This window comes from Paramisgurnus dabryanus, chromosome 11 (genome assembly GCF_030506205.2).
Source record: "Paramisgurnus dabryanus chromosome 11, PD_genome_1.1, whole genome shotgun sequence".
Taxonomy (NCBI): Eukaryota; Metazoa; Chordata; class Actinopteri; order Cypriniformes; family Cobitidae; genus Paramisgurnus; species Paramisgurnus dabryanus.
The window spans coordinates 7968000-7985287 of record NC_133347.1 but is presented as its reverse complement, the minus strand read 5'-3'; the positions used below and the strand labels follow the sequence as shown (position 1 = coordinate 7985287).

Below are 17288 nucleotides of genomic sequence, written 5' to 3'. Positions count from 1 at the left end.
TCAGGGGACGGTCCCGCCTCCTTAGGGGCATTTTTGGAATCGTCATCACTTCCTTATCGCTTTTTCTACTCACCTGAGAGCTCCATCCGCACAAGTTCCCTCCCCTTTCGCTCCCGTCCCCGTCTCCCATTGGCTCCCGGGGGCGTGACGTCACGGCCGCCCCTGCAGTGTGAATGAATCAAGCGAGTGTGTGACACACAGCGAAAGAACTAGCGAACCCGAAGTCGCGAGCGAGCGCGCGACAGTTTCACGAGGATAACAACAGGCGCGGGACACTAAAAGGACATCATACTAGGAGAAAACCACTTCAAAGTTCGTGTTCCTTTATGCGCGTGGGAGATTAGGAGAGCTCCGTGTCGTTAGCGTGTGCATGTGCGCGTTTTGTCGGGCTGGATGAAAATGATGCAGAGCGCGGCGGTGTTGCCCAACGAGAGCGCGGTGAAGAGTCTCCCGGACATCCTCGGCGTGCCACTGCAACGTAAGTGCTTTTCCTCTCCTTATATCGATTAGTTCATCAGAGAAATTGGCAGGCCTCCTCCGGCCGTCTGCAAGGCCACCACTGTGGGATAACATTGCGCTTAATTAAACTTCATTAGGGAAATGTTACTGTGTAGCTAGAACTGACTGCATTGTAAAAAATAAAATCAGGCCCTGAAAGATTTTGTTACTTCAAAATATATTTCTTTGTGGGTTATATAAAAGTACTTGTGATGTACCATCATTTCATTAGATGCGTTATTATTGTTTCATATATGTATTCGGTTAGATCCTATTACTTCCTCAGAGCGGAAACAGACGATTTTCCTTAATAATCCCACAAAATAAAATAAAAATAGACATGCACTATGTTTTAAACAAGTTTATTGCATTGTGTCGGACTGATGCGCGCAGTTGGCACACATTGCACTAAACATTTTTATTATTTTACATCTGACTTGGTTTAAAGAAACAAAAAAATCAGTTAACCATAATTCTATGTAACGCGGTGGTGGAGCAGAGCGCATCCCATCATATCAGCATTCGTTTTTATTGTCTTAATGAAATAGCGTTGGACCATCCATTATGACAGCGCTGGATACATGAACATTTAACATCAAAGAAATGAATTGCCTATTATCTTCGCATCTGGTCCTTATCAGTCGCAAGTTAATCTGTTTTAGGCCTATATAATCTGATCTCGCAATAGAAAACTGGATACATTCCTGACCTAATTATTAATAATCTAGATATAAATATGTACAGATGGACCAGCAAACCTATAAGTCTTTTATTTACATTTTGCATTTTTATAATTGCATGTATGTAGCATGGTTATAACACCATCAGTAGTCTTTTAAAATCCAAGAAAAATATAAAAGCCAAAACACAATTTTAGTCACCACATCCTTTGCAAAATAAACCAACAAAGAGATGCATTTAAGATGGAAAATTTAAACAAAATCGGAATCGAACTAGAGCTAAACAAATCATTTTTGAGTATTAAACAAAATAAAGTTATATTGTCTGTGAAAAAGCTTAATTTCGTTAAATTATATATAAGATTAAAAGATATTGCTACTCAACCCCCTTTTGCGTATAAATGATGGATTAAGTGGAGATTATTTAAGAATAATCTGCTCTTGCGGTATGAATATAAATATTATTATCCAATTGAATAAGGTGGTTTAAAAACAACATATGGGCAATTATTAAAAAAGCCTTCAGAAATGAAATCCTCTAAAAAAGTATTTAAATGAGCCTACTTTCAGATGTAACCTGTAATATTGGAAAAACGAAAAATGTGAAAACAAGGAATAATCGAAGTAAACATTGCTATTATTACAAAAATAAAAACTCTGACAGAGAGAAAATAATACGAATATTTCAGATGAATGCAGTAATTCTAAAGCTGGGCTTAAAACGCCTTTAAGAGCTGTCAGGGCAAACATATTATTTAAGTGACTCTAATCACATCATCCCTACACTCACGTGTAAAGCTGCACAGGTAGCAGTGTTTCTGTAGTTTACTTGGTAAAGCATTGCGTTAGCGGCGCAAATGTTGTGGGTTCGATTTCCGGGGAAAGACGTAAATGTAAACATTGAATGCTCGTTTTGGATAAAAGCGTTTGTCAAACGTTTAAATGTAAATTTCGGGTTAAGCTCCTATGGGCGCTGTCCATTCAGCACCAGTGCCAACCAAGCGAGTCTTTACACACTGAATACTGTAATGTAGGCCTAGTTTAGGAAATTATCACTTATTTTTTTTAGTCACAGATGCGTCTGAGTAATACAACACACACACAGATTTCTCTGATATATTTTGTTCTGACAGCTGTCTTTGTATATATACGACATGTAAATATAGCCTAGATTTGATGCACTTGTTATAAATAATTTGCCGTGCCATGTTGTTAATACGGTTACATGACGCGTAGACCACTATTAAGTTAATTATGCATTAGACTTGATGTCCACGTTCTTTCTTTGATAAAATGTATTTTAATTATAATAATACAAATATTTCTCATTGCTTGCCTGTTATGAATCCAATGAAAACTGCACGTGTGAGAATGTGATGACAGAATGAAGAGAGGATCAGAGGTCAAATATCGATATTAATAATGCTATATTAAATACAAAGACCAGTTTTTTAAATTTTTACTTTTCAAATTTTATTTATAATTTATTTTACGTGGAATTTGGATGTTTATCAATTTGGTGTTTTGTTGGAGCACATCTCCTTAAGCATCAATAATTTAAGTGACAGGCCGACTCTGTTAAGGAATCGATGGACCAGTTATATGATTTTAATCTCAATGTCCTCTTGTCCTCGCCTGTTTTTCTGAGATATTGATTATTTACTATCAAATGGACATCTTTCCTCACCTGTGCACGACTTACCTGTTTGCCGTCCCATCGTCTTAATCAAATTTTTAGACTCATTGAAACTCATTTTGTTTTTTTCAAATGAAATTAATGTTGCTTTCAACTTTTAATCTACTCAACAACAAAAAAAAAGACTGATGATAACAAAGACTACAATTATGTAGTGACATTTATATTGTATTATTGTATTACATAATTAATATTAAATTGTATTATATTTACTATTATAGTTAGGATATTATTAATAGCCTAGTACTTATTTGTATTCATTATATTGTTAACAGTTAATCCTTTTTATATCGTCGCGTTTGATACTGTTTGTCATGTTTACACCTTTTTAAAAAAAATCTATTTTTATTTTTTTGCTATTTATAATTTTCAATTTGTGAAAGTGACATTCGTTAAAATTATTTTAGTCACGTTCCTGTGCCGTTTTCGCTTATCTCACAAATATGAAATTTTGAGCACCGAAAAAGTGATACAAAGATGCCAGTTATTATATTACACCTGTTTTGGTTTTCTGATAATTACTTTATAACACCTTTCATTATTATAGGCTATATCATAAGTGAAGTTTTAATGTGAATGTATACAAATAAATATATTTTAACCAAAATGTTTAGTTATTTGACGTATGTGTGTGTGTTTTAACTAAAATGAGCATTTCTAAATATATATATTATTTTTCTGCTCTATACAGAGATCCCTCAGTGTGCAGGCTGCAGTCAACACATCTTAGATAAGTTTATTCTGAAGGTGTTGGATCGACACTGGCACTCAAAGTGTCTGAAATGCGCAGACTGTCACGCGCTTCTGACAGACAAATGTTTCTCGCGCGCGGGGAATGTCTACTGCAAAGACGACTTCTTCAAGTGAGTACATGTCTGTAGCTACATTACTCGTTTATAACCAATATTCATTCATCATTTTATGCAATAATCATGCCAAAATGTCTCCACATTACTCTATTATAACCAATATTTGTTCAGTAATTTCTTAACAAATAAACAATAAACAAATCACACACACAATTACTACTGTAAATACGTATAGTATACATATATACTTTGTATTTATGTGTATGATGTTGCATGCAGTTGGTTACATAAAAAAGAATCATCAAATAAATAACATCATACGCAAACATAATTTAATTGTTTAATGACGCCATCATTTTGTTTCATGCATGTTTTGACAATCAGTAAACAGATGTGACACTAAACCTGCTTCAGGGTAGACAACTGTTTATCACATAGAGACTTGGACACATCCTTAGTGTTGTTTGGCACTCATGTGTTTATGTAAAGCCAGGCACATAGATTCTCTGTCATAGTTAATAAAGTGCTGTGTTTCATTTTCCTGTGCCAAGTTAAAGTAGGACTAAAGCACAGCGTAATGGAACATTCAGCTCTAAAATCTGTATGTTCCCAAATTCAATTCCCACGAAAATGAACTTTGCGTTTTTCCTTTTACTTAGTTGAGGTCTTTCATTCCTCGTTTTCTTTTATATTTTATTTCCTTTGTTTTTCCTCTTTTCATTTTCTTTACGATTGGATTTCCCCCATGGCTCCAAGGCCAGAAAATTAGGTTTGACTTTTATCCAAAACAGGATCAGTAGTGGCTTTTACCAAATCATGTTTGAGCGGTTTTAATGTCACAGGCTTCAATGAGACCTAAAACGCTAGCAAGACTCAGAGTGGAGGCTAACTTTATTAGCAAGCCCATGGGGACTAAAGAAGGGATTTTAATGTTAGGACCGGCATGGTGCTGAGCAGGACGGAAAAGGGGGATGGAGGAAATAGCAATGGTTAAAGGGGGTGGGGCCTTGCTGTTAGTGTCGCAAAAACTTCACCTTGGTTAAGTAAAAGCAGGGTTTATTTAGCCGTATTCACACTGTGATTTACGGTCTATTCTGACTCAGTGGTTTATGAGCTTTTCTGTGTGTGCCTTTAAAGCTCTCTCTCTCTCTCTCTCTCTCTCTCTCTCTCTCTCTCTCTCTCTCTCTCTCTCTCTCTCTCTCTCTCTCTGTGAATCTCTGCATTTGCAACATTCATCAAGACCATTTGTCAACCCCAAAAAGCAAACAATACATATTACATCATTTGATTTTATGGAAAGATTTGATATAAAATTATTAAAGAGCTATTGCGGTGCTGAAACCCTGTTATATTTGACAAACCGTGTGTGTACCTGCAGGCGTTTCGGGACAAAATGTGCATCGTGCCAACAGGGGATTCCCCCGACACAGGTGGTCCGAAAAGCCCAGGATTTCGTTTACCACCTTCACTGTTTCGCCTGCGTGATGTGCAGCAGGCAGCTGGCCACTGGAGATGAGTTTTACCTGATGGAGGACGGAAGGCTGGTGTGCAAGGAAGACTACGAAACAGCCAAACAAAACGGTGAGTGTGAACCGTCCCCCTCGAATCAAAATGTTTAAATGCCTTAAATATCTGTTGAAGTAGTGAATATTTTCAGGATGGTGCATCTACTGTACGTACGCCCCCCTCCTAAGTGTTTGGACACACTTGACTACATTTATATTTATGCCGTTGTCAGATGCTTTTATCCAAAGTGGCAAAGTGCATACAAGCAATACATTTTATCAGTACATGTGTTACCTGGGAATTGAACCTTTGACCTTTGGCACTGCTAACGCGATGCTCTGCCAGGCGAGCTACAGGATGACAGCTTTTTATATTCATGTTAATAATACGCAGAGCTTCATTTTAGTTTAAGCAATTGATTTAGATTCGTGCTACAAATGCTTGAAAGTAGCAGACAAATTTGCCTGCGTATTAGTTTCTTTAGAAAACCAAAGAATCGGATAGTAAAGGAAAAGCAGCCAACATTGATGGGAATTCTTTCAATACTGTTTTCAATGAAGTTGCTGAATACAGTACAGTATGTGGGTGCACCTTTTTGGTCACAAAATGGTCCTGAGCTGTCACTGGGTCAATACCTTTAAAAAGGTCCTAATATGTACCATTTAGGTACAGAAATGTATATATTTGGTACCAAAATGAGATGCTTATAGAGACAATTTTTACGTAATACTTTCTTATCATTCAGAGATGTTATTGTTATATGTTTAATTATTTAATTTCGCTCCAGATCAAATAAAAGTAGTAATAAAAAATGAGTAGGTGCAGGGCTCCAGACTGCCCCCAAATGGTGGCATTTTGCCCCTAAAATTTGAGAGTGTGCCACTGAATTTTACATCCAGTCGCACATGTGCAACCAGTAAATTTGACCCTTTTTTCCAAAAGTGCACAATAAAATGTGACACTGGATTTGAAACAGCACATTGTAATTTCTGCATCTATCATTAAAGTATTTATTAGTAATACAGTGGAAATTAGTAGAAATGTGAATATTTGGTTAGCATGTTGATTTACGGTGTGTGCTCCTAAATTTTCTGGTTGCGCCCCTAAAATTTTCAGTTGGGGGCCACTGTGCTCCTAGTGAAAAAAGTTAGTCTGGAGCCCTGAGGTGTGTCCAAACATCTGATACTTTTTAATACGGGTAATATGGTAAATAACATACTATTACAAGAGAAATAAACCCATGATTTATGGCCATTACTGAAGCGATTCGAATTTTAGCTAGATGCTGACCTGGCATCGAAATGCTTTTAGATGGGCTGATGAACACTGGCTGTCTATACATTGTAGTTGCTCCACCGCAGGGCTCACGTCGTCAGATTTTTGTCCCAAACGGAAATCATTTTGACAGCAAAGGTTAGGTGCGGAGAACCTGTAATTAACTCATTCTTTTACAATCATAGCGAAGAACTAAAAGATCAGAGGAGGCAACAGGATGGTAGTAAGGAGACAAAATCATCATTAACTGCAGTCTCGTGGGGTCTCGGTGTCTGGCGTATTAAGTCTTTCCGTGATCTGACCTCTCATGGGTCTGCTTCTGAAAGCCCCTTGCGCCGTATTTATGGAGATTTCTGTGGCCTGTTGATTGATTATATTAAGTGATGCAATGCACTTTTACGGTAGGGCTCCAATAACTTGCACTGGCGTGCCATTCTCCAAGGAGATTTATTCCCTCTTCCGGCACGGCGTGACAGTTTCAGGGGAAGTATCGACTGGCCATGTGTGAGCGCTTTTACTCGAACCATCTCATAAACTCTTTTCTACTTGAACGTCGGTGTAGATGATCTTCTCCGAAACTTTTTTTGTAATATACTGTATGCTTAATTTATTTCATGTCATTTTACTTTGTGTCACAGGTGTGAATCGGTGCACTTTAATAAATCATTGTCCTGAAAAATGTAAACGCTGTGGCTCTGTGGTGATATGACAACATTGCTCTGCTTGTTTCAGAGCAATGCCATGACTTTAGTGGGACTATTGGCTTTAGCTACAACATGGTTAGGTGAAATATGGACAAATCTAACACTGGGTGTAAATTAACCTATGCTGTGTTGTTTCAAGCCATGGTTAGGTCAAATATTGACATTTGTAAGGTTAATTTAAACCCAGCAGTGTCAATATTTTATGCAATAACCATCTTTATTTAAAACAGACCCTATTTTGCAATTTACTATGGTGCTTGTGGTGCAGAAATGACACATTTTCAAAGATTTTAACATTTTGATTAGAGATGCACCGATATATCGGCCAATAATCGGTATTGGTATAAGCAATTTTTTGTCGGTTATTGGTCGATAGTTTAAAAACAGTCGAGAGTCATGAACAATATATCCTCTCAATCTTAAAAGCACAGGGTATTGCAATGCATTTAAGCTCTGTGTATAGAAAATGTAAAGAAACATGAATAGTTTAATGTTCAATTTAATGGTCATTATATGAATGAATAACATTCAGAAAATGTAATCCTTACACTGCAAAAAATAACTTTCTTCTTACTTAGTATTTTTGTCTTGTTTTCAGTAAAAATATCAAAAAAATCTTAAATTAAGATGAGCAAAATGACCTAAGAAAATAAGTATTTTTAAGTGAAAATGTAAGTGAATTTGTGCTTAAAACAAGCTATATTATCTGCTAATGGAGTGAGAAATTTTTGCTTAAATTTAGTGTTTAGGAAAAAAGAAAACTTGAAAACTTGATTTTTTTGATATTTGATATTTTTTGCTTGTTTTAAGTTTAAATTTACTTAAATTGTTTATTTTCTGTCTATAAACTAAACTTATTTTCTTAGGTCATTTTGCTCATCAAGAAAAAACTTCTTAATTGAAGAATTTTCAGATATTTCTACTAAAAACAAGACAAACATACTAAGAAAGAAAGTAATTTATTGCAATGTAGAATTTAGTAAATGCAAGTTAATATAACTACCAAACTATCGGCATCGGTATCACCCGACATCAGTATCGGTGGGAACATTTTATATCGATGCATCTCTAATTTTGGTCTAACATGATTTTGTTTGTTATATGTTGCAGATGATTCTGAAACGGGAGCAAAACGTCCGCGCACCACCATCACAGCCAAACAGCTGGAGACACTGAAGAGTGCTTATAAGAACTCACCAAAGCCAGCACGACATGTGCGCGAACAGCTCTCGTCAGAAACAGGCCTGGACATGAGAGTAGTGCAAGTGAGTCTGAAAAAAATCACTTGTTTTCATCTCTTTAATATCTCAGTACTGTAGTTTAGACAACACTAGGAATGAATAGAGAAAAAACAACGTTTACGGTTTCTTTCAGACACAAATTCACATCTGGAGTCTCTAATCTCAACAATGTCACAAACAGTGCCCAAAATTTGCCAATATTAATATCTGCATTTAAACGTACAAATATGAATGTAATTTAATATATGCTGGGTTGTTTTATTTCATTGTTGGGTCAAATATAAAACATTTTTGGGTTAAATTAACCAGACTGATCTCACGGCAAGTCATGCACTGCAAAAAATGACTTTCTTACTTAGTATTTTTGTCTTGTTTTCAGTAGAAATATCTAAACCTTCTTAAATCAAGATTTTTTTTCTTGATGAGCAAAATTACTTAAGAAAATAATACTAGTTTTTAGACAAAAAGTATACAATTTAAGTGAATTTGTGCTTAAAACAAGCAAAAATATCTGCCAATGGGGTGAGAAAATTTTACTTGAATTAAGTGTTAAAGAAAAAAGAAATCTTATTTCACAATTTTTTTCTCACCCCATTGGCAGATAATTTTGCTTGTTTTAAGGACAATTTCACTAAAATTGTATATTATTTGTCTTAAAACTAGACTTATTTTCTAAGGTCATTTTGCTCATCAAGAAAAAGCATCTTAATTTAAGAATTTTTAGATATTTCTACTGAAAACAAGACAAAAATACTAAGTAAGAAAGTCATTTTTTGCAGTGTGTTATAGTCACGAAAAATTTGATGCATTTATTTGTGTCCATGGCACAACATTTCTATAAATAGTTTTTCGTGTCCGTGGCATGACTTTCTTTTTCGTCTCATTTTATGTATTGTTTTCTCATAGTTTTTTCCTATTTTCTTACCATTGTCACTTGGGGTTAGAATCACTTTCGGTTAAATTTTTAGACATCCTTACCCAAACCCCAACTCCAGGGAGAATAGTTTTAAAAGAGAAAGAAAACATGTAGAAACCAATACATAAAAGTACATCCTAACCCAAACCTCAAATTTAACCCCAACTCCAAGCGACAATGATTTAAAATGAGAAAAAAATGAGAAAACAATACATAAAATAACCCGAAAAAGAAAGTCGTGCCAGCGACACGAAAACTCTTTATAAATTCGTGCTAAATGACACGAAAAAGCTACATTTCGTGTCATGGACACAAATAAATTAATCACATTTTTTGTGACTATAACACAAATTTCCGTGAGATCAAATCATGTTGCATTAACACAGTGGCTAGGTTTGTCCTTTTTTGAATGATTCTTTATTAATTGTCTCATTATGTCTATGTTTATTTCTTCTTAGTAATGTTATTATTAGACAAAGTTGATACTTTAATAAAACATTGATGAATTAAAAAGATGCTGGGTTATTTTTAAAAAAAGAAGGAACCTAGCCGTTGGGTTAAAAAACCCAAAAAAGTTTATATTTGACCCAACAATGTGTAAAAAAACCTAGCATTTTGCGTTGAAACAAAGCAGTGGTTTGATTTCATGCCTTTTTGCCTCAATGCTGGTTTGAAAATAATCCAGCATTTTTTAGAGTCCTCTATACCAGTGGTTTTCAAACTTTTTCGGCGTGCGGCACCCCTTTTGGATGATGCATCTTTTTGTGCCCCCCCCAAGAAAATGTATGACATAAAACAATCTAAAACCTAAAATTTGGATGAAACAAAGCATATTAAATTACATAATGTAGTGATGTTGGTTAAAGGCGGGGTGCATGATCTCTAAAAGCCAATGTTGATATTTTTAATCACCTAAACAAACACGCCCCTACCCCAATAGAATCTGGACCTTCTTTTGATAGACCCCGCCCCACACATACACAATCGAGGCAATGATGTTGGTTAGTAGACACACCCCTTACTGCTGATTGGCTACAATTGTGTTTGGTACTCGGCCCGACTTCCTTTTCCGAAGTGTTTTTTTTTAATCATGCACGCCGCCTATATAGCCTTATTTTTTTTAGGTTTAATTACACAGAATTTATGATAAATTAATGTATTTTATAAAATGTTATAAAACTGCCCCCCCCCCCCACAATCTCGCAGCCCCCAGTTAAAAATGATCCTCTGAGCAGTAATATTTTCTGAGAAAAAATTTACTTTTACTTATTAAGTTGCAGTCCAGATATTAACAGAGATTTTTTGTCCATATGAAAGGTGTGGTTTCAAAACAGACGAGCGAAAGAGAAGCGATTGAAGAAGGACGCAGGTCGCCATCGCTGGGGTCAATTCTACAAAAGTGTCAAACGCAGTCGAGGATCGAGTAAAACAGAAAAGGAGAGCTCGGCGGATGATGCAGGACTCAGCGACAGTGAGCTTAGTTTCAGAGGTGAGTCCCAAAATGATCCTTCAACTTCTTTACTCTTACATTCAAAGTTGAACTTTCTTTCTCTTAAAGCATTTGTCATTTTCCTTCCTGCATTCATTTCATTTTCACTCATTTGGCATATTCAAATGAAGTTTTTAGTTCTGCTGCGTTTCGTTATGACCATTTCATTTTTGTGAGCCCATTTTGAGAACTCATAAAAGTCTAGAGCCACTTTCAAAGGGAGGCACTGTTTATGAGATATGAAAGCAGCGATGCACAAACTCTATAAAATTGGTGAAGCTTTTAGTCAATTAGAGAGAAAGCGAGCAGGGCCTTTGTTGCTTTTAAACGAAGGCAGAAAAGTCTAGAGAGAGAGAGAAAGGAATGGTTTGCATCGCAAGCTCACAAGACTCCTTTAGATACTCACCGTGTCACAGTAAACCAATCTTGTATAAATTTCCGGAAGCTGCTGTACAATTTTGTAAATGGGATCTTTATTTGGGTGTTGTCATAACTATATTTACTTAAACCTTTCACTGTTTATAAGAGCCACGTGTCTTGATACTCAAGCTGTCTTTAATTCTCTCTCTAACAGAAGACCAAATCCTATCGGACCTGGGTCATACTAACAGCTTGTACGGAAGTGTCGGGGACGTCACCAATGGCAACATGCTAAATGGGAGCTTTTCGTTGGAGGGGGGCGGGCAGCCTTACCATGACCTGAGGGCGGGAAGTCCCTACGGCCTGCCACAGTCTCCCTCATCCATCACCTCCCTACCCGGCCACACCCCGCTGCTTAACAACTTAGGATTCAACATAGATGGCATCATGGGTCCAGGAGGTCAGCCTAACGTAGGTCAAGCTTTGAGAGCCATGGCTGGAGGACCAACCTCTGACCTGTCTACGGGAAGCAGCACGGGTTACCCGGACTTCCCCACCAGCCCTGCCTCCTGGCTTGATGAAATGGACCACTCCCAGTTCTGAGGTCAAACTTTAAGGTCACGATGGCATGGAAGCAAAAGAGACTTCATGGACATCTTCCCTTGAAATGGCTGTGTCTGTGTGGCAAAGGGTGTTCGGTATGCCTCAACATTAATTTATTCAACTAGCCGTCACCCGGGCTTGACTTCAGCCCGTGTGGTGATATGCTGAACGGCACACTGCTATGAAAACTGAGCGACTCGTGGTGGAATGTTTAAGCTGTATCATAATTTTTTTATTTATATTTTTTCATTGTTCTCAAAACTGGATTGGACAATTTTCAGATGAGAAAAAGGCATTGAACTTGATATGAAAACCCCAAACCTCTCCATCACTTATAGAGCGCAACAGGGAGGACCGGCCACCTATCCAGCAGCGGCTTTGGCTCTGGAGATATGTTTCTGCGTTATTTTCTCCATAGGGTTTTCATAAATGAAATTATCTGGAACAAACTTTATCTGAAGCAAAACATTTAAGCGCTAAAAGGTATATGATCTCTCTGGAGAAAATAAAAGGGACTTCTACTGTTGTGCTGTATACTGGAACACAATCAAAATCAACCACGTTTTTGAGAACAGGGGTCTGTGCATGTTCCTGGTCGAGGAGGAGAACCGTCCACATTAGGAGCCTTTTGAAATGATAACGCACTTTATGTTCCTCCTCGACTGCATACAAGAGAAGAGAGGAGTGCACCAAGCAAGGAGAGATATTTAAACAAGAGGCACAAGTGTATCTCTCCTACTTACAAGGGTTTGGGATTTTAATGGTTTTGACTGACTCAGTTTCTAAACAGCTCTAGTGGAGATGATGCTTCACATTAGCAACATCAGAGGTCTGAAGATAAAGATTATTTTTATTAAGGACGAATCCGCATGCACCGCTCTAAATTTTCATATTGATCTCTGGTCAGTATTACCATCAATATACTTTTATTTTATAATGTCACTCCATGAGAAAAGACCGATATCATACATGTATTAAAAGATGTGTCCTTTATTTATTTCAGAGCAGATTTCGAATGTTGATTTCACAAAATATTTGAGTCTGCATTTTTAAGTTGCAGACTCACATTATTTCAGACAGATGGACCGTACCGATCTGACCACAAGATTATTAATAAGCAAATCCTGTGAAAGAGAAATTTTGAACACAATAAGTACTGTAACAACCACAAGGGTTGAGTGTTATTTATTCCTGTAAAGAGTACCAACGTCAGTATTATGAGGAGCTGGATTATGGAATAGAGGATGGCAAGTTATTCGATACTACTTGGTGATATTAACTGCTGATAGAACTGTAATAATATGGGAAAGCTTTTGGAAAAAATTTTGGAGCCGTACATTGGTACACAGGGGAAAGATGAGTGATGCAGATAAAAGTAAATCTAAGCTAACAAAGAGCAACATAAAAACGAAAGTAACCACTGAGAAATATTGTTTTTGTTGAAACTACTGTGCGTTGCCTCTGAACTGTCGAGTCTTATTGGCTGTAAATTTTGTAAAGTCTCAAAAAGTGTCCACAGTCTTGTTTCATGAGCACTATTTATTGCTATGGATCTTTGAAAAAAGAGCACTGAATTTAGTCCTATATGCCTTCTGTCTAATGGTATGAATTGTGTACAGTCAAATCTATATGGAGAAATAAAACCGAATTGTCTTTGGGTTACTGAATTGTTTCATTTTTACTTGACACCTATTTACCAATATATCCACAAATCTATTAACCGATCTATCGATCAACCGATCTATCAATTGATCTATCGATAATGAATCTATCGATCAATCTATCTAGCTACCGATCTATCTATCAACCGATCTATTAACTTATCTATCTATCTACCCATCTATTAACCGATCTATCTATCTACCCATCTATCTACCGATAGATCAACCGATCTATCGATCAACCAATCTGTCGATCAACCAATCTATCAATCAACCGATCTTTTAACTGATTTATCTATCTACCGATCTATCAACCGATCTTTTAACCGATCTATCTATCTACCGATCTGTCAACCGATCTTTTAACCAATTTAGCAATCTACCGATCTATCAACCAATCTTTTAACCAATCTATCTATCTACCGATCTATTAACCGATCTATCTATCTACTGATCTATCTATCTACTGATCTATCAACCGATCTTTTAACCAATCTATCTAACTACTGATCTATCAACCAATCGATCAACCGATCTATCTATCTACTGATCTATCAACCGATCTATCCACCAATCTATCAACCGATCTATCGATCAACCGATCTATCAACCAATCTATCAACCGATTTATCGATCAACCAATCTATCAATTGATTTATCGACCAATCTATCAACCAATCTATTGATCAACCGATCTATTGATCAACCAATCTATCTACCGATCTATCTATCTACTGATCTATCAACCAATCTATCAACCAATCTATCAACCAATCTATTGATCAACCAATCTATTGATCAACCGATCTATCAACTGATCAATCTATCTACCGATCTAGTAACCGATTTATCAACAGATCTATCAACCGATTTATAGACAAATCTATCAACCGATCTATATTTCTACAAATCTATCAACTGATCTATCTTTCTATCACTCTATTAACCGATCTATCTATCTACCGATCTATCAATCTACCAATCTATCAACTGATCTATCAACCAATCTATCAACCAATCTATTGATCAACAGATATATCAATCTACTGATCTATCTATCTATCTACCGATCTATCAACCAATCTATCAACCAATCTATTGATCAACCGATCTATCTATCTACTGATCTATCAACCAATCTATCAACCGATCTATTGATCAACTGATCTATCAATCTACTGATCTATCTATCTACCGATCTATCAACCAATATATCAACCGATCTATCAATCTGATCTATCTATCTACCGATCTATCAACTGATCTATCTATCTACCGATCTATCAACTGATCTATCTTTCTACAAATCTATCAACCGATCTATCTTTCTACAAATCTATCAACCGATCTATCTTTCTTTAAATCTATCAACCGATCTATATTTCTACAAATCTATCAACCGATCTATCTTTCTACAAATCTATATCAACCGATATATATTTCTATCTATCTTTCTACAAATCTATCAACCAATCTGTCTTTCTATCAACCGATCTATCTTTCTATCAATCTATCAACCAATCTTTCTATCAACCGATCTATCTATCAACTGATCTATCTATCTATCTACCGATCTATCTATCTACCGATCTATCTATCTTTCTATCAACCGATCTATCTTTCTATCAACCGATCTATCTTTCTATCAACCGATCTATCTTTCTATCAACCGATCTTTCTATCAACCGATCTTTCTATCAACCGATCTATCTATCAACCGATCTATCTATCAACCGATCTATCTATCAACCGATCTATCTATCAACCGATCTATCTATCTATCTATCTATCTATCTATCTATCTATCTATCTATCTATCTATCTATCTATCTATCTATCTATCTATCTATCTATCTATCTATCTATCTATCTATCTATCTATCTATCTATCTATGCCTTGTGTCCTTAGCAAGCAACAGCCATCATTTCACCGAAAACAGAAGACGACTCTGGGCCGGATGCACACCAGAGCTGCTGACTTTGGTGCGTATCCGGTCTGGAGTCGTGTGCTGTCTGTGAACCCGTACCAGAGCTCAATAAACTTAAATTTGGTTACATGTAGTTTTTAACTACACTGTAATAAAAACCAGCATGAAGTTAAAACAACTTGGTTTTGCAAGTCAAATCAACCCACTATATTAAGTTTTGACCTGTGATAAGTTGACATAACTTCTGACAATTGGTTAAATTTGTTAAGTTAAAGTAACATAACAATATAAGTTGATTTGACAAAAATGCTGCATTTTTATAGTGTTTAAATAACTTGCGAGATGTATGATATTTCATAATGTAAGCAAGTAAACATTCATTACTCTGTGTTTGATGTATTTTCATTCATTTATTCTAGGCTTGATTACATGTCTATTACATTTTCACTGACAGTTCAAATTTTGCCTTGTTTTAGCCTATAAACACCTAGGGCTGTGTTTGGACGACCATTAGACTTCTTTTAAATGCAAAATTGCTTGCTGGGTTTATGCACATAACATATACCAAATTTGCAAGACTGATGCAAACATCAATGTGTCCATTTCAACGTGTCCAGAGAACAAAAAAAAAGGTTATATTCAAATCCCACCACACAGACACACACACAGACACACACACACACACACACACACACACACACACACACACACACACACACACAGACACACACACAGACACACACACACACACACACACACACACACACACACACACACACACACACACACACACACACGTGAAACTTTCACCAGCATCACAACATCTGTTCTCTGATTCCTTCTGCTTTCATAGACTGTAACAGATTGCTGCTTTGCACAAAATGTCTCTAATCCTCTAAATGTTACCTAATTTTAAACTGCACATGTGTGAAACGAGGACAGATAGTTGTGTTGCGTTCTTTACGGCCACTTACAAATGTCAGACCCACTTACAAATGACTACAAATCAGACAGCTTGATCTTAACCAATGACTACAAACGAAAACATTATTAGAAATGATTGTGCTTTCATCTTAAAAGACAGAGGAGACATTGATTTTGTGATGTGAAAGTTGAATTTATGGAATAAGCTAGAAAATCGTGCTTGGGTCTTACTAGCAAAGCAGGCACCGTTTGGACGAAAACAGCCCACAAACGCTGGGCCATTGATTGGGGCTGCCGTGGGCATTAATGTACAGCCTTTAATAGTTCAGTCTTACAAAGATAAAGAGCGGCAAAGACAGTTGAGATAATTTACACGCCACTTACAGCACCAGTACGCATATAAATCTGAGCAAATTCCTGCACTGTTGCTTTTGCAAAGATGACAAACACAAGAGCAAATACCATTATCATCGATCTGCGAGCTTTTATTACAAACTTCCTGAAGCCAGCGATTCACTCGCGTCCCGGGTGAGAAGGAATAAATTAACATGCAAATAGTCATTCAGCCTAAATTTAATCTGAGACGCATATAGAGGAAATTTTTCTCCTGCGCGCGATGCTGTTCATGATGCATTTTAATTCAGAAGCCATACAAATAAATAAAAAACAGGTTGTTGTGCAAGGGCAAACTTTGTCACAGACGATTGAGGTTTTGGCTCTTACATGCAAATCTTTAAGCTGATGGTCTACTAAGCCTTTGAAGTTTTTGGAGCCCATATTTACTGCTTTATAGGCCAACCAAGCACACTTTTTTTAGGATATTAGTGGGATATTTTCAGCAGTTTTGCTGGATGGCAAATGCTAAGAATAAAGCACTACAGGTCAGTACATGCCATTCCTTGTAGTTGGAAAAATGGCTGAATAGCTGGCAGGAAAGAGAGAGAGCAACAATGAGCCGAAAGAGACAGACAGTGAAATAGAGAGAGAGTAACAAACCT

At 36.6% G+C, this 17288-nt stretch overlaps 1 protein-coding gene across 1 annotated transcript; it reads left to right on the top strand.

The window, feature by feature from the left end:
* The first annotated feature begins 224 nt into the window (after nt 1–224).
* lhx4 (LIM homeobox 4) lies at nt 225–13356 on the top strand. The gene is made up of 6 exons (XM_065247893.2): nt 225–478; nt 3566–3737; nt 5062–5264; nt 8279–8433; nt 10643–10814; nt 11389–13356. Exons 1-6 carry the CDS (start codon nt 394–396, stop codon nt 11775–11777), a joined length of 1176 nt encoding a protein of 391 aa, XP_065103965.1. The 5' UTR covers nt 225–393; the 3' UTR covers nt 11778–13356.
* The last annotated feature ends 3932 nt before the right edge of the window (nt 13357–17288 follow it).

Coding starts and splice junctions, on each gene's coding strand:
- lhx4 (XM_065247893.2), top strand. CDS start 394: ATGAAAATGATGCAGAGCGCGGCGGTGTTGCCCAACGAGAGCGCGGTG. Junction 479..3,565: donor CCTCGGCGTGCCACTGCAAC/GTAAGTGCTTTT, acceptor TGCTCTATACAG/AGATCCCTCAGTGTGCAGGC. Junction 8,434..10,642: donor TGGACATGAGAGTAGTGCAA/GTGAGTCTGAAA, acceptor TCCATATGAAAG/GTGTGGTTTCAAAACAGACG.